Source organism: Felis catus, chromosome C1 (genome assembly GCF_018350175.1).
Source record: "Felis catus isolate Fca126 chromosome C1, F.catus_Fca126_mat1.0, whole genome shotgun sequence".
NCBI classification, from domain to species: Eukaryota; Metazoa; Chordata; class Mammalia; order Carnivora; family Felidae; genus Felis; species Felis catus.
In genome coordinates, this window is record NC_058375.1 from 79,936,274 (window position 1) to 79,960,454 (window position 24,181).

Sequence of the window (24,181 nt, forward strand, 5' to 3'; positions counted from 1 at the left end):
GTTCCCCAGGCCTTAAACAGGATCATGGAACTTCAGGAGACCTCTATTCCTTTGTACCCCCATTTCCTCCCAGCCATTTCAGCACTTCTGGCATCCCATCATCCATCCTTATACAGCCTGGACCCGATGCATGTCTTCCAGGCACTGCCCTCAACCGCTTGCCTCCTGGACTTTCTGCAGCACCTCCCTGTATCCCCCCAGGCCTGTCTCACCCACCTATGCACCTGCTCTGCCTCAGAGTCTGGGATGCTGAATATCCCTGGAAGAAATGGAATGATCGTATATATTTATGCCACAATACACATATGCACTCTGACCTCCCTGGCCCCTTACTTGACATTGCTTCCACACATCTTTGGCTAGCTTGCTCTCTAGTGCTCTATGAAAACAGTTCCACACCTTTCCTTTTACCTCTTTCTTCCTGCTTCCACACCTAATCTAGCTCCATACTTCCCAGCGTACAACCTCTCTCGGCATTTTCCTTTCTGTCTCTAGACTTACCTGGGATGAGAACTTTCCTGCCCTCTTCAATTTCCTAACTTCGAAGCTGATGGAAAGAGGAGTCCTCCCCAAGGTGAACTTCATGCCACCTCTATATCCATTCCTTCCTGCCTCCTCTAGCACCTTTTCCCATCAAATCTCCCTGCTCTTTCCTGTGCCTTCTGTCTCTCTGATGGATGAGGCAAGTGATGGTTGAGAACACGCAAGAGCAGCACACCTGCAACTCTCTCAGGGTGAGTCCGGAGGGTGTCCATGAGTTGGGAAAAAGTTTGAAGTTCTTTCCAAACATGGCCAAGGTGCTGGCTCTCTGGTGCATCCATAAGGAGTTCTTGAAAATCTCGAAACACTCTTGCCAAGCTGTAAGAAAGACAAAGCTTCATCAGGAAAGATATAGTTGTCACTTTCATAATAATAATAACACTTCTTGCTGTTCTTTAAGACACCACATGTTTGACCCAGCTACTACATTATGTATCCTTATCATACTGTGAAGGCCAAAGGAGAAAAGGACATTTGAACTTTGTTGTACATATAGGCTAATAGACAGAGCTGGTGAGCAATTTGTTTCGTTTTCTAGTTTTGGCAGGGCTGGGTCACCTCTCAACCCCATGCTCTGTGTGTCTTCTGTCCAGAGAAGCCTTAAGCAGGATGACATTAGAAGATATTACTGGAAGTTCTTTCCAACCATTGCCACTTCTCTGACACCTGCCCTTCCAGCCATTCATAGGCAGGGACAGCCATGCTAAATCTCCAATTCCTCCGTGCATGTGTACATGCACACACACACACACACACACACCCTCTCCCATGGCTAACTGGACAAGCAAAATGAAGCTGAACCAATCAGCTATGTTCCCAGGAATTTGAATGGTAGTCAAGGATGCTCTTATGATTGGCCAGGGCAAGGTGCTCTGAACTAGACAACCAGAGCCAGCCTGGGCTTTGAGAAGCAGGGACATTGGTCCATGGAGAGAGGTGAATGCAGTAGATGACCAGAGAGGCCCAGAGGGCTGAACCCTGTAGGCCCAGACAGAAGAGAGCTGGTCCCCAGCCGTCCAGTTCTTGTCCTGAGGCCGGCTTGGCTTCCCTTGACTTTGCAAGAAGGTCTAGTGTCCAAATCATATATTTGTCTCTAGAGCTTCAGCTTGCTTCAATGGGTTTCTGTGCCTTGCAAGCAAAAGAACCTTGAATAAGTCAATATTTCACCTGCAACAAGTGTGTGAAATATGAAACCTATATTTCCTGGTTCAAATGCCAAGTACAGCTGGAGTCTGAAGCCCTTCTTCCCCAACTCCCTCAGGTTATAGACACCTCTAGTGCCAGTCCACCAAAGCTCCATCTAGCCTCCACTGAGGCATCTCCAAAACTCTCCTGATCCCACCATATAACCCCATGGGATCTTTATGGATGGGTGGGTGTTTCCTCTCACGTACCTCAGGGAGACTCAAGCTGAAGTTGTAGATTGCAAGTTAAAATCTCCAGGTGGTGTTTGCAACCACGTGAGCCCAACTAAAATGTCACCTCCCTGACATTCTTAGGAAAACAGATGTTCCCTCTTCTATCTTCCTATATTCCAGGGATTAGTGAACAGATACATATTATAGGCTAACAGGCCATAAGTCTCTGTTGCAACTACTCTACTCTGCCATTGTAGGGCAAAAACAGCCATCGTTTGTTCCCAATGGGAAGGCTACCTCTGAGCATTGGGCTGACTTGCCAAGTGCTCCTTTCCTTGAGTCAAAATACAGGTTTGTCCTAGAGGAATTATATCCGGAGCTCCTCTAAGGAAAAGAACTGGAGTAACCAAATATCCTTTTCCATCTGACCTGTGTTGTTATACAAGTATAGTGAAGCCCACTTCCCAACAACCCCATGTGGGTGACCTTCAGATGTAAGTTGAAGATCAGCTCAGTGGGTAAAGGACAACCCTGTGAGCATTCCTGAGCCTCTGTCCATAGGACATGCTCACATTATGTTCTCCCACCTCCTGCTCTGAAAGGGAATTCCAAAGGCAGATTCTCTTTCTATGTGATTTGACTTGAAATTAGACCCCAGATGAGAGGTCATTAGCCTGGAGTCCACGACTCCCCCCAAATCATATGCACAATGTAATATTTTATGTGTGTGTCCATTTTGGGGGGATAGGGGTTTTCATCTGTTTCTCAGAAGGGTTGTTAGCTCCTCAGGTTAAGAACCAGTGCTCTCAAGATTCAGGGGAATCTCAACACTTACATGGAGTCGTTATAGTTTGACACAATTCCAGGAGATTCTCCCGGGGTGGGACTTTGAAAACAAGGATTGTTCACATTGCAGAACATCCCCTGAAGCCATGGCAACATTCCTGCTGAGGGCATCGCCTTGTTGGGAAAATGGCCTTGAGGACAGGAAATGAAGACAAGGAGTTAGTCTTGGGAATCACACAGGATGCTGGTTCTAGTTGCTGGGGCCTCTGCAGGAAGGATCCTGGCCCCTCTGGTGTTTTCCTTCATTCATCAACATTTAAGAAGCAGGAGCCTCTAATAGATGTCAGGCCCTATGCTGAGTACCAGAGACAGGCTCTCTCCTCTCAAGCTCCCAGTGTAGTGGGGAGACAGACAAATGTTCTAGTAGAGGTACGGAGGGAAGTGTGGAGGGGAACAGAGGAGGGATGGTGGAGGGATGTTAGCTCGCGATGGCTCCACAGTGTTGCTGACACTTTAGGAGGAAAGGAGGTTCATCTATTCCTTGTGTTCTTATGAGCACCTACCCCAAGCATGCAAGAAGGTTGCAGGTTATGGGCTCCTTGGGGTGTAAGCAAGAGTTTGATGAACAGGAAACTGACCCAGAACTTGAGGCTTAAAACTCATGAACAATACAGTAAAAAACAAGAATAGAGGACTGAGAAGCTTTGTATTACTCCTGAGGTCTGTACGTCAGCTGCTCAGAGGGAAAAGATGTCATCCTGGCTGGAAACCATGACATAGTATAAAAGAGGCACTCACAGGCTCATTCCATGTCCCAAGGTACCTCTGGGATCCAAGAAACAATATATGACTACATGTGGCTGTACAACATCCCTTCTCATTTTTCTCTAGCACCGTATATAACATATCCCTAGACTGGTCTCCAAAATAAACTCATTTATAATCTGCTTTTAAAACCAGTAAGAGTTTAGGTATAGGGAAAAAAAGAAAAGAACCGGCAGAAACAAAAACTAATTTCACAATTCTTCAGTAACTACATACAAGTATTTGCAAAGATGTAGGATTAAAATATTAGTTTGTATGATGCTAATGAATCTCTGTTTTTTGCACTGTAGGCATGAAATGATAAGTAGATCCAATCTGGCACCCTTAGCCCCCAAGGCTTTCCTAAACGAAAGGATTGGACCTCCAGGCTGGCCAGGGCTACCCCCCTCCATTATGCTTACATTCATGTTGGCTGTAGAGTGGGTTGACATTCCTTAACCAGATCAAGAGCAGAAATAAAGATAAAGGCCATACAAGTTCCACCACAAAGCGAATCTGGAAAAACAAAACAAAAAGAAGAAAGAGTGATGCTAAGACATTAGGGAAACACACCCAGATAAGACACACAAATCAGCACCTATCTGTGCAATAGGGTTTGGTTGTGGTCTATTTCCTAAAGGACTTCCTCCTTTTGTCGCCTCTCCCTCATTACCTCTATCCTGACATATTAGACCAGTAAGACTTTTTGTCCATTTGGGTTCTGCTCTGCCTCTATTTTCGGAAACTGCATTAACAAAGATTTTCAGCAAGGACCAAGATGGGTGCTTCAGTACTTTTCAGATGTCACTGTGCATGTGAATACAGACTCTGTTCTGTAGAGGCCTACCGGGATCTCACATGTCTAACAAGCTCCCAGGTAATGATAATGCTTCGGGTAGCAAAGATTTCATTAGAACCTCTCATTCTGCAGATGAGGCTCAGAGAGGGCAGGTGACCTGTGTAGTGTCAGAATAGCAGTGACAACATCTGAACCAGAATCCAGCCTCCTGTCTCCAGAACCAGTGCTCTTTCTGCATCTCTCCACTGCCCTGCCTTCTTCTAGTGCACACTAGACCTCGTGTGTATCGCCAATGAATGACCTTGCATATGAGGTCACTGAATGAATGAGCAAATGACTCCGAAGTACTGTGATCCCTAGCAAGGTCAATGAAAATCTGTGTTTACTGACATCTTTCCTTCCACAACTTCTTGTTGCTTAAAGGAAGAAAGCAGGGCATACTATTGTGAGTTTTTACAATTCTGGCTGCTGCTAACAACACACGGTTGAAAGCCATTACTAAAATATAGGTTCAATTAGAGTTTAAGGACTTGACTCCAAAGGAAGAAGCAATTGGTTGTTTCAGCCATATTCTGTGGCATTGCACAGTCATATTCTGTTGCAGGTGTGGGATTGTGGGAGGGAAGAAGAGGAGGGGGCATGTGAATTGGGGAAATGGAATAGCAATTCTACCCAACCCCCCACTCCAGAGACCTTAGGAAGGAAACTCCTAAGATCTGAAGGAGAACTTTTGCTGATGGCTAAGAATAGAGACTTAAATATATATAGATCAGCTAGGGGTCATTTGCATGGTCTTTGACCCTTTGTCATTCCTTTCTTCTTCTTTTTTTTTTAAGTTTATTTATTTTGAGAGAGAGAATGAGAGAGCAAGAAAGACCAAGGGAGGGGCAGAGAGAGAGAGAGAGAGAGAGAGAGAGAGAGAGTCCCAAGCAGGTTCCACACTGGCAGCGTGTGGAGCCCAACTCAGGGCTCAAACTCATAAACCATGACATCATGACCTGAGCTGAAACCAAGAATTGGACACTTAACCAACTGAGCCACCCAGGTGCCCTGACCGTTTGCCGTTCCTTTCAAAGAAATGTACATAAGTGCTCAGCAAAGTGATAAGACACCACAGCAGGTACTCAGTGAATATTTGTTCCTTTCCTGCTAGTAGAGTATGCTGGCTATGGAACTATTGCAAATTGTAACATAAATCAGTGCAGGGGAAAGGATAATGCATTGAAGAAAAAACAAAACATGCATAGGGCAGGTGGTTGCAGTTGGAACTTATTTTTTTAAGTTTATTTTGAGAGAGAGTGCACTGGGGTGTGCATGGGCCCACAAGTGGTGGGGGCGGAGAGAGAGGGAGAGGGAGAATCCCAAGCAGGTTCTGTGGTTTGTGCAGAGCCCAGAACCTGACTTGGAGTTCTGTCTCATGAACCCTGAGATCATGACCTGAACCGAAATCAAGAGTCAGATGCTCAACCAATTGAGCCACCCAGGTGCCTCAAGGTTGTAACTTTTTACTCAATGTTTTATTCAAAATATGTCTAGGGAAGATATGTTAGAGGAAACACACTAAAATATTATTATATATGATATAAATTTTCCTTAAGACACTCACTTTTCAGGGCTCCCCGTACACATTTTTCTATAAGATGGCAAAGCATCGAAATTGGCCAATTCCCATCCAGTGTTACAAAGACTGACCCCATTGGATAACCATTGGAATGTCAGTTCCCCTAGGGCAAGCAAACCAAAGGAGGAGGGGATTGAGCCTCTTCCCCAGGGCCCCTATCTCACTGTTAACACCCTCCCCAGCACAGCTGTTCCCACAGCACCCTGCACTCCCCTTATCACTCATTGTAAATCAGAGTCCTTACGCCTTCATGGAAATGGAACCCTCACTGGTTGCGAGCTTCCTAAGGGCAGGGGCCATGTCTATCCTTGTCACTACTTTGATTCCACACCCGACACAGGGCCAGCTTCATAATAGGTGCCCCATAAGTATGGAATGAACGAACCTTTGCTGAGACTGGTCTAGGAGGTTCCTGGAGGAGGTGGAGGTGACACAGAGGCTCAAGTCACCAACACTTTGCAGATTTAACAAACTGCACCCCCCGAGGCATGTTCTGTACACTGGCTCCATGCCTTCTATCCTAGGTCCTTCTGTCAATGAGTAAGATCAGGAAGCAAGTCTGGCAAGATAACCATGTGAGTGACAAGTACAAGCAATGAAACCGGAAGTTGTTCCTGGTGTCTTCACCAAGGAAGCGTGACAACTAGCCCAGATTCCACACATCAGACTCTTCCCCTTAAGACAATTGCTTGCAACCTTGGCTTTCTTCCAAGTCAGTCAGCTTCCTTCCACGTAGCAATGTCTATCCGGAGTAGTCTGGTATGTGAGACATTTGGGAATGGGAAGATCTGGGATAAGAATCACTTTGGGGCTTGTTTCATCACTGAATCTCAGTTTTCTCATCTGTGAAATGAGACCGTTTCGTCCTTCAGCATACACTGAGAGTTGAGAGTGTCAGTACTGAGGTTTTTATCCAGCTCTGCTCCCTATTAGCTGTATGACTTTGGGTAACCCATTCAATCTCTCCATGTCTCAGGACTTCATCTGTAAAATGCGGGCTGATACCAGGGCCTCCCCATCCCCCCGCCCAGAGTAGATGAGAGGAGGAAGTGAATGTGAAACACCTAGAGCAGAATCGGGTACAAGGTAACATTCAATAGACACATATCGTTTATTATTGACCCTCACTTTCACAGAGATCACAGGGACGCTGTAGGTCACAGCACATTATAAAGGCTAAAGAGCAAAGAGATCTCATTTACTTTTTACCTGTGAGGCCTTAGGTCTGCCCTCCACTCACATTCAGGTTCCCTCTCTTTCTCCCTTTCTGGATTCAGAACTGTTCATTTGCTGGTTTGGAAACATGGGCTTCTTGAGTTACTGACCACCCACTGTCCCCTGCTCCATCTCTTAGAGAGGCTTGCACCAGGGGAGGGATGGGCCAGCCTGGCCTACCCGTCCGTGGATAAAATTCCCGAACCCAAGCTAGCACACACACACATCCTTCCAGTGTTTGTCACACACGTTCTCTCCTCTCCTCACTCACTCCTTCTTGTATTTTTGAAGTATCCGGTCTTTGCAGGACATTGTGATTTGAAGTCCCCCATCCCCCCACCCCCACCCCAAGTGGGAGACCAGATCAGAATTCGCCTTTTCCTCCTTCATTCTTTGCCTGGCCTAGGACTAGTGTGGCTCTGCAGGTGTTCCTCCCCACCGTATCTCTGAGTTAGGGCTGCTGTTGTCTGCCCCCCACCCCCTCTTGACCACCTTCTTTCAAGGCAGGTCCCAGGTGGCTGCCAGCTGGAATCAGGTGGGGAGCTCAGGCTGTGCCCCACATCAATTACACCGGACATCAGGTTGGTTTTTGTTTGTTTGTTTTTAACACTTCTCAGGTAATTCCGATTGTGCAGCTGGGTCTGAGAACCACCAGCACAGGTAGTGCTTGGTAAATGAAAAACGTCTGTTGAGAGGTCAGTGCTATTGTTCTAACTCTGCGACGTTTGTCTTGGAGGGGCCGCATTTCACGCTCCCTCCTGCACAAAGACCACTGGCAATTCTTTTCCAGACGGGCAGGTCCTCACAACAACCTCTCCCCATGGTCCCCGCCCCAGTCATGCTCAGCATCCCCACCCCAAAGCGGCATCCTTGTCCTTGATGCTCAACTGTGCGCAGGCATACCCCAGGGAGAAATTCCACAGCGTAATTAAAAACATGTTTTGAAGGCGGCTCTGACTCCCCCCACCCTTTCCCTTTAAACATGTCTGTAACTTTAATTAAGCCCAGCCAAGGCTCAGAAGGGGCCGGTGGAAATTTTTTTTTTTTCCCTAACTGGTATTTCCTTGTTCTCTCTCTCTCTTTCTCTCCTTTTTTTTTTCCTTCCCCTCCCCCTCTCTTTATAGCTCAGTCTACATGGGGGAGGAGGGGTTGCAAGGAAGGGCAGAATTGTGCTTGTTGTTTTAAATCTCCGCCAGCTAGATTTCCTTCCCTCCTAGTCTGTTTCCAATTTAAAGGTGGGTAGCCAAGGCTTGAAATGAACTGCTTGATTCTCCCTTCTGCACCAACAACCCAGCCAGGATTCTTAGCCTGGATGAATCCACCCTGGGACCTGGGCAGGCTTGCAGAGGGCTGCCCACCCTCCCTGCACCTGCCAGGTTCTCCTTGCCTATTGCTGGGCCTGGAACCAAAGGCCACAGGCCTAGCAGGTGCCCAGGTCATAATAACCCCCCTACTCTCATGAGTCCTCAGGCCTCCCCAAACATCCTGCTCTGACATGGAAGCTGGGACAAGGGGAGGACACCAAGGAGGCCTTGCACCGGGAGCTCTCAGGGGCAGGAGACACACCCAGTGATCTTTATAAACCTGGCACAGTGCCTGGCCCGTAGCAGATACGGGCGGGTGTTTATTTGTCCGGGGCAGTGGGGAGAGCTCTCGTCATTGGAAGTGCATGTTCTAGGGCCAGCCTTGAGAAGTCTTCTCTCACGCTCTCCAAACCCCATTTCTCTTCTGAGCGCCCAGAGCTCATCCTCATCTCCCCCCCCCCCCCCACGCTTCCTTCTACTCCACTGTTGCGTGCACTATTCTGTCGGTAATTTTGTGCAGGTGTGAGCTCCCACCGGGCTCCAAATTCCATGAGAGTAGGGGCTGTGTCTGACTCACTGGGCTGTGCTGGATGTATAGGGTGATCATACAGCCCAGTATGCCAGGTTAAGTGTTAGTTTCCATTTATTGCCCTGGTGCCATTGCTCCTAGTACCTCCTTTCACTTTCAGAACTGCCCCAGTTTGGATAATAAATTAGATGGCCACCCTATCTTTGTGGTCTCCATGACCACAGTGTGGGGTCACGGCCATATCTGCCTGTCCTGAAGTCCCAGGACCAGTCCTACCCATCACTAACCTCTGAAGCCTCATTGACCTCATCAGTACCTGTGGAGACACCAGTGGTATCTCTCCCATGGAGCTGAGGTGACACTACAGTGCCAGGCACTTGGTAATACTTGATACATGTTAACGGAGGAAGAAAATTTTTAAAAAGGGGTGGGAGGAATGCCCGGATCTAAAGATTTTCATCTTCTTCCGTCAGGGGTTGGGAGAAGAGGAATGGGGACATTTGATATCTGCTTTGCTGTTGCTCACAATAGTAAACACCCAAAGACCATGGACGTTTGAGCAAGTAAAAACCTGGGAGCTGAGTTGTGGGCTAGGTGTGTTGTACTTTCCTTACAGTCACTATTTGTAGAGGCAAAAGCTTCCAGAAGAACCAAAAGCTTAGGGAAGGAGCCACAGACCCCTGTCAGGGCTGCAGGGGGCTGTGGAAGATGCCCCCATCTTCCTCAGACATCCTGGATATTCCTGGAATATGGTAGCAGTGGGGAAGTCGGCTGGAGGCATACCAGGCAGAGATCTCAAATTCCAGGCCATCGGGATGACACCAAATGAATGTCAGCCCAGACTGGGTCTAGTCTTAGGAGATTCCCCCAGCCAAGGTTCTCAGCCCAGCTGGTCCTATCTCACCACAGAGAGGCTGGCCAGGTGTTCCTCTGCGGAGAACACCATGAGAAAGACAGAGTCCCCGAACAGGGGACACCCACCAACATCAGGGAAAGGGAGCGGAGGTTGTGAGGGACTCTGAGCCAAATCCCGTCTTTAAAAATAGGGTCGTTCTCTGTAATAGCAGCATGCCTGACACAGAAATAGAATCATTTCAGCAGGTAAAGTCCTCAAGCATATTGTCTGAAGGCCACAAAGAGCACATTGCAAGTAGAATTAAGTGATATTCTTAATGTCTTCAGGAAACGAGATAAAGAAAACAGTTGCTGATTGGGTTTTCCTTGGCATTTCACAGATGGTGAACATCTTGTGGACAAAGACCATGCTTGTCTTGTTTGCCATTGCGTACCCAGCACCTGGCACAGTGCCTACTGATTAATAAGTACTGGTTGATTCAAGGAACACATTAATAAATAAATGGATTTAATAGTGAATCTTGTTTGGGGCATCTGGGTGGCTCAGTCAGTTAAGCGTCCGACTCTCCATTTCAGCTCAGGTCATGATCTCATGTTTCATGTGTTCGAGCCCTGCATCAGGCTCTGCGCTGGCAGTGAGGAGCCTGCTTGTGATTCTTTGTGTCCCTCTCTGTCTCTGCCCCTCCCTCACTAGTGTGCACTCTCTCTCAAAAACTAAATAAACTTAAAAAAATAGTGAGTCTTGGGGCGCCTGGGTGGTTCAGCCGGTTAAGCATCCAACTTTGGCTCAGGTCATGATCTCGAGGTTCATGAGTTCAAACCCCACGTCGGGCTCTGTGCTGACAGCTCAGAGCCTGGAGCCTGCTTCAGATTCTATGTCTCCCTCTCTCTCTGCCCCTCCCCTGTTCACGGTCTGTCTCTCTGTCTCTCAATAATAAATAAAGGTTAAAAAATTTAAAAAAAATAGTGAATCTTGCTTAACTTTTGTCTATTTTCATTCTGGAAGGGAAGTTCTTGGAAGCCAGGGACTGAGTCTCTGATTACTGTTAGCACTTGGCTCCTGAGGGCAACAACTGACTTCAACACTTTGGAAAATCAGAGTTGCTTTGACAGAGGAAAGCAGCCTGAGGAGAGTGGTGTTTCCCAAATATGAGGGGATCCTAACTTGGCTTCCCTCTGCAGCCTCCCTAAGTCCTATCCAAGCCACACACGGCAGAAAGGACCGACCACCTGTGCACGTGGTTGGACTGTCTCCTTTGCTGCTTGCTCCCTTTGGGCTAGTTATTAAGCTATTGTCCCTCTGCTCCAAACCCACCCACCAGCCAGGGGTCCTCTGGGCAGGGGACCCCAGGAGCAGCCTCATTGTGCCCCTTCCTCACAGGTCTGAGTTACAGCTCCGCCAGCATCTTCTCAGTGTTTCCAAGTGCTACCAATTCCACGTCCTTCCTTTGGTTCCCTCAGCACTGGGGGTGGGAGCTGTGTCCTGCAATTTCTGCCTCTATGATACCTTGCTCTCTTCCACCCACGTGGGTAGCAGCTTTGTACTTAGCTAACACCTTTTTACATTCCAGATTTTCTCTGACTGAACCCTGACCGAGACAATCACAGGTCTTCAGATGTTCTACCAGATGGCCCCCTTCTTCCCTAACATTTTTTCCAACACCCAGGAAAACCCTGTCCTGCCTGCATATACCCATCTCAAATCGAGGCTTGGAACAAATCCATTCTCTTCTTCCTCCCCGTCCTCCCTCCAAAGTCTCCCTGCCTTGCCTGCCTCCAGTCTGTCTAATCTCAGTTCTATCCACCCCTGGGTCCTTCCTTCTTCCTTCCTCCTCCAGCATCTTTAGTCATTTGACGTTTCCAAGACTGCAAGGCTATAGCAAAGTGCATATTTCTTTATAGTTACCCATTTACTTCACCCCTTTCCAGAAAAAAAAAAAAAAAATAGAAGCCAGTTGGCATTTGCATGTATACCCTTGGGGTCCTCTGATCCCCTGTGGCTCTTGCCTACACTTCTCAGGGGATATCTGGCCTGTCCTACCTTTTATTGCTCTTGGTCTCAAAACACCCTTCAGGTTTCCCCAGCCAGACTGGAAGTGAGTCCAGGGTATAATCTGTGTCTTTTTCTTTTACATCCCTGGTCCAGCCCAGCCCCGTATCAGCCCCTTTCACTGAAAGGGCTCAGTGAAAATCCGGGCTGGGTGATAAGCAGTTGTATCTCATTGAATCTAAGACACCATCAATTGTAAGGCGCAATGCTACTTCTTGCACACTAAGAAACAAATGTGTCCGGTTAAGGTGCCGGTTGACCATACGCTGCACCCAACGTCAGAAATGCGAAAGTGTGAAAAGCCAGTGTGACTCATAGAATCAATGAAATACAGTATCATTGGTCTGGAAAGCTCTTGGAGTGTTGTTTTCCTTTGAGCCTGTTCTTCAGGGCCTAGGATCTTCCCACACAGCAGAGTATGGATGCTCAAAGGGCTTGTGGACTGGAACGGCAGGTTTCAACACCAGGGGGTGGGGGAAGGGATGGGCAGGCCGTGGATTCACATGCAGGGAAGGCAAAAGAAGACTACAACTGGCCGTGCTGGGCTGCAGGAGGAAAGGGCCCATCTCTGGACAAAGAAACATGTCTTCCTATGAGGGACGCTTGTCAGAGATGTGCACAGAGCAGCCAGCTGTTACTTCCGTGCTAAATGGCAAGGAGCCCACCGACCTCTCACCTTCCCCACCCCACCCCCACCTCACCCTCTCCACCGTTTCTTTGCTCTCCACCTCACTTTGAGACCACAGACTGCCCTTCTTACCTTTTGCCTTTTCCTCAGGGTCCAGTTCTTCCAGAGCAAAAGCTGGATCTGTCTCACAAAGCCCATGGTGGTGGCCACACGAACAGGAGATCACTCCAAGCCCTCGGTTTATGGAGGGACAGCAACGGCCATACAACACCGCTCAGAGCACCTCTGTCTCGGGCCACTGTGTCCTTCTCTGGGTGATTAGAGGCTAGTTTCCCCCTTCAAAGCATAATCCCTTTTAATTCACGTAAGCCCTTTGTTGAGGAAAGCAGGCTGCCACTCTGTCGCCCCATCTTAGGAAGGGAAGAGACACCTAAAGATAGGAATGGCTGGGCACTGAGCAAAAGGAGGTGGAGGACTTCAAGGGAAGCATAAACACATCACAAAAATATAGAGGCTATGAGAAATTAGATCCATGCTGGGGAACTAGATTCATTTTGTACCCCAGGCAACGGCGCCCAGGCCAAGAGCTGAGTTTGGGCTGAAATCTCACTTGTTTGTGCTGACCGAGCCTTGGGCCCTGGTAGAGGGCTGCATTCAGGGAAAAGGAGTGTCTTTTTCTTTTCACGAAGGGGCCTTCAGCTCACCAGAGAGGTGAGCCATATGGGTCGGCAGAGCCCGGAGGCTGTGAACCCCGTGGCTGGAGAAATTCGATCTGCAGCAAAAGGGAATGAAGGGAGCGCATAGAGAGGCAAGGCGGAGGGCATGAGTCCCAGCTGTGTCCCTGTTTCCAGTTGTCCTTGGGACACAGCTGCTCCCTAGCTTCTCTTTCAGGCTATTTAGCTGTAAGACACCCCAATCCCTCCAGTAAAATCCCCTTTTGCCTAAATTAGCTCATTTGGCTCCTATCAATTGCAGCCAGAAAGGTTCCTGCCTATTTATTTATTGTGAGTTACCTTAATCAACAAGGGGATCTGACCTGGACAGACTGACAATGGGTCAAAGAATTTATCCGCAGCCCATTGGAATGTATCTGAATACAATTCCTGGGTAGGCACATGATTGCAACAGCAACGCAAATAGAAAACTCAATAGACAGAGCCTGGAGCCTGCTTCCGATTCTGTGTCTCCCTCTCTCTCTGCCCCTCCCCCGTTCATGCTCTGTCTCTCTCTGTCCCAAAAATCAATAAACGTTGAAAACTCAATAGAGTTGCAGTCGTTTAAAAGAGAAGAACTAGACTTCATGAGTATCTTTTAAGGAAGCCAAAGAACTCCAAAATAATCAATATTGTCAGTTCCTGTATCTATTAGGAAAAGGCTGACAATTATTCAAAACCTGCTGAGCAACGTGAAGGCTTCACAAGTGGGAATATGCGTGGCAGGTTCAAAACACACCAGTCATGATACATTATCAGCTGGGACTAACCCACTTTCATAGTTGATCAAAACACTGAAAATTCTATCAACTGATTCTCCAAACACTTTGGTGGCCCATGAATCAAGTGGGGTATTGCTATTTGTTTCTAGTTTTGAACCAACTTTTTGTTTAAAATGTATTTACCATTCACCGTTACAAGAATTCTCTCTAGAGAGTCTCAAAGTGAAACTGTAAACACATTTTTCCTTTGTTTTTCAAAGCAGAAGCAATACCACATAGTTCATCGTCAGAGAGAAATGATGAATATTTCAAAACCATTTGGCACAGAGTAGAGGAATTTCTCTAGAAAAATAATCTCTAAAACTTCCATATTTAAAAATATCTTTGGAGGAGAAAAAGTTAGAAATCATGAGAATGGAGGTAGTGCATGTTTCCCTGAGTCCTCAGGATAGCATAAAATGAATATCTATTACATGCCAGTACTAACTAATTTCTAGATTTGGATTTACATTTTTTTTGAGAATGATTAAAAATAAAAATAGTTTCTTAATTATTAATAGCAAAATACATAAAAAAAATGTCTTTAGGGGCACCTGGGTGGCTTAGTCAGTTGAGCGTCCGACTTCGGCTCAGGTCATGATCTCGCAGTTCACGAGTTCAAGCCCCATGTCAGGCTCTGTGCTGACAGCTGAGAGCCTGGAACCTGCTTCCGATTCTGTGTCTCCCTCTCTCTCTGCCCCTCCCCCACTCTTGCTCTGTCTTTCTCTCTCAAAAATAAATAAGCATTAAAAAAAATGTCTTTGGGGCGCCTGGGTGGCGCAGTCGGTTAAGCGTCCGACTTCAGCCAGGTCACGATCTCGCGGTCGGTGAGTTCGAGCCCCGCGTCGGGCTCTGGGCTGATGGCTCAGGGCCTGGAGCCTGTTTCCGATTCTGTGTCTCCCTCTCTCTCTGCCCCTCCCCCGTTCATGCTCTGTCTCTCTCTGTCCCAAAAATAAATAAATGTTGAAAAAAAAATTTTTTTTTTAAATAAAAAAAATAAAAAAAATGTCTTTATAGACTTGATATGAGTATAATCCCAGAACTTTGCTTTTACCTAAAATATCTACACCTTGATTTTATGTATTAATCAGTCTTGACTCTTACTTGATATGGTCTCATTAATGAATTTCGGGGCTTGGAGCTATCCTTTTGAGGTGGCCGCTCACTGCAGCAAGAATGGTATGCCCATTTTCTACTTTGCCTTGCCAGGGACATTTACATAGTGTCATAAAAGAGAACCAGGTCCCGTCACTAATTATTGTGGAGTAGAAATTAATACCAAACTAATAGAACTTAAGCATTCAGTGGTATTATGGAATCATAGGCTCTATACACTGAGAAATAAATTATATTTTACTAATTTAATCTCTACTATGAGAATCTTGCACATAGCTGGCACTAATTTAGTCTTTCCTGTAAGAATTTTGGACTTCACGTTGTTATTATTGTTCAACTGGCATACAGATATTACATTTTAGTGTGTAAAAATAGTACTATTTGAAAACATATTCACCTGAAACATGTCCACAAGCTTCTATCTTACTTAGTGAGAGGAGGCACGGCTCTCATGTTTAAGCAATCTCTGCCTCCCCAAATATTCCAGAGCCACTCTGGACACCACGTAAAAAGAGAGGTCTTGAATAGAAATCTAGAGAGCTCACTGTTCAAAAAGCAGGCACTGAGGGTTTTATCACGGCACTCTTTCTAACAGCAACGTGTGGATACTCACCAAATGCCCATATGCCCATCACAGAAGAACAGATTCATGAACTGTGGAGTATTCTCTCTGTCAAAGCTCCTACAACAGTAAGCATGAACAAAGTGCACCTACAAAAAAAAATATATGGACAGTTCTCCCATCCAGATGCTGAACAAAAAAAGCCTGACACAAAACATGTTAGTCCACATTTATATAAAGTTCAAACATAGGCAAAACACATCTCTGACGTTCAAAGTCTAGATGGTGGTCACTCTTTAGGTGGGCGGGGCAGCTGTAAGAGGGTGCAAGGGGTATTTCCAGGGGTGCTGGAAACAGTTTTTTTTTTTAATCTATGTGTTAGTTACTTGGGTATGTTCAGCTGGTAAAAATTGGTCTGTACAGTCAGGATTTGTACACTTCTCTGTATGTATGTCAGACTTTAATAATCATAGTTTTTAAAAGAGCAGGTGAAGGAAGAGAACGCAGTGAAGGAGCCTGAGCCGGAAGAGCTAGAGATGATGGGGAAAAGTCTGGAAAGAGGGGTTAACCTTGAAGTCACGGAAAGGGGATGTTTTAAGAAGGAGGAATTGTTCCACAGTACCAAATGGCTCAAGGAGAGTGGGTAGCATAAAGGTCACTGGATTTGATGACTTCAAAGCCATTCTGTAAGAATGGCAGAAACCAGAAGCAGTGGGCTGAAGACTGAGACAGGAGAGTGCAGCTGCTGTCACGTAGCTAGACTGTGCAGGCAGATGATGGAGACAGTAGCTAGAGGCAACATTAGGTCAACCAGGTCTTCGTTTCCCTGAAGACAGGAGAGATTTGGCCATGTTAGTGTGTGGGAAAGAGCCAGTTGAAAGAAAGATGCTAAAGTTAGTGGTGGATGATTGATGGGGTCCCCAGGAAGGGGAGGAGGTGGAATTAGCCTTGGGCAGGGGAAGGGGCACTTTGCATTCCATGGACACCGCAGGGAAGGAGGCCAGGGAGGTGCAGGTGCAGAATTCATTCAGGAAGCCCAGACGGAGAGTTGAGGGAGCTCATCCTAGTGGCTCTTGTCTTCAATGTGGCATAAGAAGAAAAGGGAGATTAAGTGGGATAATGTGAAAACACTTTGTGAATTATAAATTGTAACAAACACACAAATTTACAGGGAGGGTATGTTACAGGAGAGCGATTTAATAGACAATGTATAGAGATCTCAGGAGCCAAATTATTCATAGACAATCCCTCTCCCACCATAGACAACGCCCCTCCTGCCCCCAACACATACTGGCTATTATATTTATCTAATTAGCTGGCAAATCACAGGTACAATCTTGTTATTCAGTTCAGCTTAGCAGTTTAAACCAATAATCAGCACCAACGGAAATGTTTTCTGGAGATTCTTTTTCCAGTTACAGTTAATTCTGCTCCAAGAGAACTGGTCCCTTTTAAAAGTCTGCTGTCCCTTGGAAGACAAGGTCCTAGTTTCTGGATCTCATTCTCCTTCTCCATCTATGCTGCCTCCCCCACAGGTCCCCCTGGGGGTTCCCTGTGTTTCTCTTTTTCCTGGAGACCCAGCCCGCTCAGATCTCTGGAGTTGGTTCAGCTTTTTCCTCATTCTTTAGAATGCACGAAGCATCTAGTGGCACCTCCACCTCCAAAGGCAGATGACTTTGGGGAAATTATTCATACAGAAATTAAAGGTCTAGAAATGTCTTTGTGTCGACTCTCTTGCCTGGTACCTTTGGGAAGTGTTTGTGGACTTTGGGAGGTAGAAGGTAGGGTATGTGGTCCACACACCCCAGCATGAAGAACATTGCTCTCGCAGAAGACAAAAGTCAAGCTGTTACAAAAGTGAGGAGGCAAACTGCTGTTCCAAGCACGTTTTATACACTTGCTTCAAAAGCTGCTTAGCATTTTGCTGACTTGAGATTCAGAGAACCCACCAGAGCCCAGAGATTTTACATTTTCTGGGCATTAAGTGCAAAATACTTGCCAGATAACAGACTTTTGGGGGATGCCGGGGAGTGTTTCATAGCAGACCATTAGTCTGGGCTGTTATCACACTGAGCTGGAGTGGGGTTTTGAGCGGCTGGCGGTGCACAGTCTGATAACACCTGAGTAACCTCACTCCCGGGGCCAGGCCTGCCACTCGGCAATCTCAGGGCATCGTGCACTCAGCTTCAAGAGTAAGGCATTCCAAAGGGCTCTGGCTAGAGGCAAGCAACACAACCAATGACAAAGTTAAAGAGAGGGAAAGAGACATTTCAGTGCCAAAATAATTTTTGAAAATCAGGGACCTGGGCTAATTCAAAACAAGTTCTTTGTGGCGATCCATTTCATATGATAAATAATGGCAATAGCGGGCGGGGGGGGGGGGGGCAGCATGGAAGGTGCGTGCCTCCTCACAATGTTAAGGAAGCCGTCAGGAACTTTCCATCAGGAGGTTGGCAGGCAAACTGGACCATATGTGTCTGCCTAACTTTCAACAGTGGGTACAGAGCCTGCCTCCTGTGCAACCTTGCCAACAGGCGACTGATCAGGAGGAGCTCACTTCAGTCCTCCCGCTAAGTGGCAGAACCAAACAGTGACCGAGAGCAATGACGTTTTTCGGTTACTGTTTGACCTCGGGCTGGGGGGACACAGAAGGAAAATAGAAACCACTCAGGCAGTTTTCTGCGAGGTGGTAGAAGTGGCGTGGGAAAATACTTCGCATGGGTCCTGCCTGCTCAGCCCAACAAAGAAATCTCGTGGTTTGTTGTCAGATTCCTCCAGCTAAATTCGTCAAAGGGGGGGAAGAAAACCTCTGTTGGGTGAGGGAAATCTCTCCCTTGAGACAGTGCCCTAGCACTCCCCTCCTTAATGATTCATAGCCGCCCCGGCCCTCGGCTTCCTTCTCTGCTTACACCTGTGGGCAGGGTAAGGAGGAATGGGGAAGAGGTGCATCAGCCTTTGTTCCTGCCCTGGACTCCTCTCCGGCTCAGCCCCAGTGGGGATGCTCCTCCAGCATTTTCGCCAACCCCGAGAGCCACGACAGCGCTGGGGTCCAAGCGGTCCCCCTTAGCAACCAGCCTGGAAGCCCCCATGAATGGTGTGTGCAGGCGGTTTCCGTACACATAGCTTTCAAATTCTGATTCTCTTCACTCCCTAATGAAATTAAATTATTTTAAAAAGTGCTAGTCCTCGATATCGCTTAATAAAGATTTGAGTGTGAGTACTGTGGTATGGTGGAAAGTCATAGTCTCTGCAACCACACAGAACTGGGCTCAGATCACAGGTCTGCCCCTTAGCTGTGGACCGCTGGTGAATCTCTAAACCTCCTTCTCTATGTTTTAAAAATCCAGATGTTGCTGTTAAATGTTGAGAGGGGTGCCACCTGGGTGGCTCAGTTGGTTAAGCGTCCGACTCTTGATTTCAGCTCAGGTCATGATCTTCTGGTTCATGAGTTCGAGCCCCACGTCGGGCTCTGCACTGACAGTGTGGAGCCTGCTTGGGATTCTCTCTCTCTGCCCCTACCCTGCACATGATCTCTCTCTCAAAATAAATAAATAAAATTTAAAAAGCATTAAAATGATGAGAGAAAATATCTGCACTAACCCAGGAGCTCCTTGAGAAAATACAGGAAGGTTTCTTTTCCTTAATAAATGATGCTTCTTTATTTTTCTTTCAACCACTGTCTGAGCAGTTAGATTATATTTGGAGAAAGATTGGATATGGTCCACTGAAGTCCGTTAATACAGAAAGCTGTGTTGCTTTTTAAGAGGCCACATCAGGTCAATACTGGTTTCTCAGAAAGGCCTGGAGAAGCCATCTTAAGTGAAAGTCCTGTCATCAAAGACAAAAACCTTGCAGTAAAATAGTTATCACTGGCTTTCAACCTTTAGTAGCTTAGCTGCAGCTAGAGAATGGCAGACGCTCAGGGCCTAAACCGAGGAATTAATCACAGCAGGACTGTTCTAATCCTTTTCCGGAACACTTAGACTTTCTCTCTGAAAGATGCTGGATCAGGACTTTTGAGATATCAAAAGTAAATTTTCAAACTAGACTCAGGCTCTGTGTAGAAGGCACATCCGGGGTTTGAATCCTCTGGGTAACACACAGGGTGAAGAGCATATTTCTTAGAGAAGGAAAAAAGGAGCCCTTTGGCTTCAATTGCCTTTCTTGTGGAGTGCATTCAGCTGGAGCAGGGGAGCTGGGCATGGGATGAACTTTGAGGAGTGTCCACAGGCCTCTTCACTGTCATGATGACTGCTGTTGAAGACGTGAGGAGATCAACAGAGATCAAGCCGAGAGAACCCTGACCAACTCCTCCAAGATTAGTCTGTTTCCAAACGGAGCAAGTGTTTCTCAGTGTTTCCTAAAGGCACTTGCCTTCTACTTTCACTATGCTTGCCAGATCCATGGGACACCTGTACTTGATAATACTTGGTCAACTTTAAATTGACTCAATTTTTATGCTTAGCCGAATCCTCAACAATCATCAGGGAAATCACAGGTTTTGTATGTTTTCCTATAGTACTTTAGAGCATAAAACTCTGAAAATAATTTTTCACATACCCCTTTGAATAATGTCATGTGCCACCAGTAGGTATACCAAGATTTGAAAGACACTTCTTTAGATGAGCAAATACATCATGAGAAAAGTGACTATTACAGGCAGGGGGTTAATGGTTATTTTTATTTTTCTGTACTACTTGGCCAAACCACCTCCCAACCTCTTTCTGGTGGAAGAGATTCTTTCTTCCTTTCTTTCTTTTTAAATGTTTATTTCTTTATTTTGAGAGAGAGAAAGAGAGTACAAGTGGGTGGATAGGGCCAGAAAGGAGAAAGAGAATCCCAAGCAGAGCCCGACATGGGGCTCGATCCCTGGTCTCACAAATTGGGAGATCATGAACTGAGCAGAAATCAAGGAGTCAGATGCTTAATTGACTGAGCCACTCACACGCCCTGGAAAACATTTTTTGTTTAATGTTTATTTATTTTTGAGAGAGAGCGAGCAGGGGAGAGCAGAGAGAGACAGGGGGACAGAGGATCTGAAGCGGGCTCTGCACTAACAGCAGAGAGCCCAGTGTGGGGCTCGAACTCATGAACCACAGGATCATGACCTGAGCCAAAGTCAGACGCTCAACCAACTGAGCCACCCAGATGCCCCATCCCTGGAAGAGATTCTTAATAAAGCCCTCCCTTTTCTTTAGTATCTATAAACACTTTCATGTGCACCATGTCATTTGAACCTCACCCAGTGAGGTGGGCTGGATAAACATTGGGACTTCCGCTCATAGAAGAAATCAAGGCTCAGAATTTAAATTCCTTACTCAAAGACACATAGCTGTCAGTACTAAGACAGGAGGAGTAAAAGCCTAAGCTTTCTGATTTCATCAGTTATAGCAACTTCTTAGCAAATCATGGTTGACAGGGGCCGGGTGTGAGGCAGGGGAGTGTGCGTGTGTGTGTGTGTGTGTGTGTGTGTTTACACTACTCTCATCACCATTCACCTATTTCAAAAACAGAAACTTAAGTAAAGGTCAGCTTGTCACAGAGACAGGACTTTTGTTCCAATTCAGTGGAAAACAATGTGGCTTCTATTCTCTTCAAGATTTTGGTGGTTAAGGACACATGTTTCTGAGTCAGACACACTTGGGTTTGAAACTCTGCTCCACTGCCTAGTAGGTGTACTCTGGGAAAGTTTTTAACAGTTTAATTTTGATGAGTTTCATCATGTTTAAAGTGGGAATAATAATACTATATGATATATACTATATGATAAATACTATATAATACTCAATGCACGGGGTTGTTGATAGTGGCTGTTGAGAACTTCCGTATCACAGGGCTATGATTAAATGAGATCATCTGAAAAAGAGCGTATTACTATGCTGAGTCTAAAGGGAGCATTAAATGATGGCTATTATTCTTTAATCAGAAATGTCTACTGTTGACACATTTGTTACCTAACATTTTGAAATCAATGATGGTCATGATTGAGTTTTTATAAGGAAGGCCCATCTTCAGATATATGAAATATGATAATAGGGATGTCCATTCAAACATTTACCATTTCCCCCTCAAAGCAGTAATAGTGCACTCCCTCTCTCTCGCCTCATTTCTGTGACCCAAGGCCATTGCCATCCCTCCAAATACCTTCACAGCAGCAAAGATACTTTACATTTTTTAGGGCTTAAAAATGTGCACTAACTCAGGTATAGTATCTCACTTGCCCTTCACAACTGCCCTGTGATGCAGATATTATTCTCACTTCACAGAAGAGAAAACACTGTCAAAAAGGTTGTACGACCTGCCAAAGTCACATAGCGTGTAAATAGAAAAGTTGGGACGGAAACACAGGCCTTCTCATTCTTTCCAATCACATGAGTCTCTGACAAAGCAGGAAATAAATACATGGTTGAATCTTCCTTTGACTTACATCTCCTCTTCCTGGTACATAATGTCATAAGCTTCTGCAAAAAGTTTCCTAGAGCACTAGTGAGTGGGAAACCTCACTTTTTTGACTGACACCAATGCAGGAAGCTGTCCCTAACTGTCCAGCCTGGACTGCCATTGGCTGGCCATGGTTTCATCCTTTTTATTTAAATGGGGAAATCAGGCCACTGGAACTGAGCATTTTCTGAAAAGGAAAACTGAGTCATTTGTTTTTCGCTGATTTCCATTCTAACCTCCTCTGCGTTGACAGATGGCAAACAGCTCCCAGACCTTTTGGTGACTCATCCGCACAATGGCGGCTTGTCTGAGGTTCCAAATCAGTTTCAGGATACTAATTTCCTATTTCCTCCTCATTTCAGAAATCCTCACGATAGACTTTACTACCATGAGCATCGAAAAGGAGGAAAAGATGGATTGGTTTTACAAACTGTTGCGCCCTTTCAATTGTGAGGATGAGACCTCTGACTGACAGTCTGCAGGAAAATGTATCATCGCCATGTTTTTCAAAGGTCAAGTGGCCCCCTTCAAAGGGCTCTACTTGGGTCCCCAACTTCACTATACCTCTGAGAAAAAGTAAGGGAAACCAAAATGGGAGAGCAAGGGACAGAAGAGGAAAATGGTGAGAAAAGAGCAGACGGGGGAAGGGACTCACCTCAGGTCCTTCTCCCACTACCTCAGTCCAAACTAGGGAAGATCTCAGTGGTACTAAAGCAGTGAGAAAGGTCCTTCTCATCTCTCCTCTCCTCCCACAATGGCCTCACAGCCTGAACCACCATTTCAGTCGAGCCCTTTTGCAACACTGCTTACCATCTACTTCCCACTACAGAGAACTAGTCATGTTGTCAGATTACTTAGCAGTATCCTCTCTTGGTTAGATCATGCATTGTATTTGAAGTTGTTTTAGTGGAGTCTCTATTTTATTTTCATTCAGATTAAAGGGTAGCACTTGTAAAAACACTCCCAGTAACTTTGGTGAGACAGTTTAATTCACTGGGTTTGAAAACATTGGCTCCAAGACTGAATTTCAACAAGGAATAAATGTCTCCAAGGGGCAGAAGAGGTTCTTTGACGTATAAATACACTTGTTAGAAAACAGGTCATAAAAACAGTTTACTACATGCCTAGCATGGGAAAACCCCATGATAGCTGAGGTTGTTAAACTCTTTCATTAGTTTCCTTCAGACACTGGAAGTGAAATAAATAAATAAATAAATAAAGCACAACCCAGCATGATATTTCTGTAGGTATCACCTCCCCTGTATCAGAGTCAACCTGGCGTGGCTGTTAAACCTGCTGATTCCTAGGCTTTGTGGCTGAGCTACTCGATCAAAATCTCTGGAGGTGAGGTCTAGGAATCTACGTGTTTAACAAGCTTTCCAGGCGATTCTGACACACCTAGCATTTGTGAAGCACCACGGAGATCAGGAAGACAGGTCCTTCTTCCTCTAGGGTACCAGGGCTGGCCTTCAGGCCCCATCGTCTAAATCCAGTTCATTCTTGCAGCTTTAGGATTGCCGCAAACTAATCGCCGTTGTTGGAGCTACCAAGCGTGGAAATGGTTTATACCAAGAAAATCTAACACTGACTTCCATTACATTACCCGCAAATCTTCAGGAATTTTAACTTACTGCATCATAAAACTCAGCTCTGGGATCTTATATGTGAAGCGCTTATTGGAATAGATGGTTATTTCCCCACTTTTAAGTCAAGGAAAAGAACTCCATAAATATAAAGAGTGTTTTATGACAACAGAGGCATATTCTTTCTTAGGTTGTTAGCAACTAGAATCTTTACACACAAAAAATTTTTTTAAAGATTTTATTCTATTTCTTTTAAAGTAATCTCCATACCTAAAATGGGGCTCGAACTTACAACCCTGAGATCAAGAGTTGCATGCTCCACCCACTGAGCCAGCCAGGTGTCCCACAAAAGTTTTTTTAGTTATAAAAGAGGTTGGGCCTGTCCTGGTTAAATCAATAATCTGGTGGGCTCAAGGGACACAGGTCAAGTGCATCTGTGGATTTGTCAGCATTGTATTTCCTTAGAATCACTGGACTGACTTGTGCAAGGACTGCCTATGACCCCTCAAGTGAGGC

General features: G+C 45.9%; 1 protein-coding gene across 2 annotated transcripts in view; it reads right to left on the minus strand.

The window, feature by feature from the left end:
• Positions 1–12,799, minus strand: part of ABCA4 (ATP binding cassette subfamily A member 4) — a 132,069-nt gene extending 119,270 nt beyond the window's left edge. For both annotated transcript variants that reach the window (XM_045036217.1, XM_019837464.3), the window contains exons 1-4: positions 12,622–12,799; positions 3,911–4,004; positions 2,734–2,875; positions 719–858 (exon numbers count right to left, since the gene is read on the minus strand). In XM_045036217.1, coding sequence (XP_044892152.1) covers positions 719–858; positions 2,734–2,875; positions 3,911–4,004; positions 12,622–12,687 — 442 coding nt within the window. In that variant the 5' untranslated portion in view covers positions 12,688–12,799. The remainder of the gene's footprint in view (positions 1–718; positions 859–2,733; positions 2,876–3,910; positions 4,005–12,621) is intronic.
• Between the last annotated feature and the right edge of the window lie 11,382 nt (positions 12,800–24,181).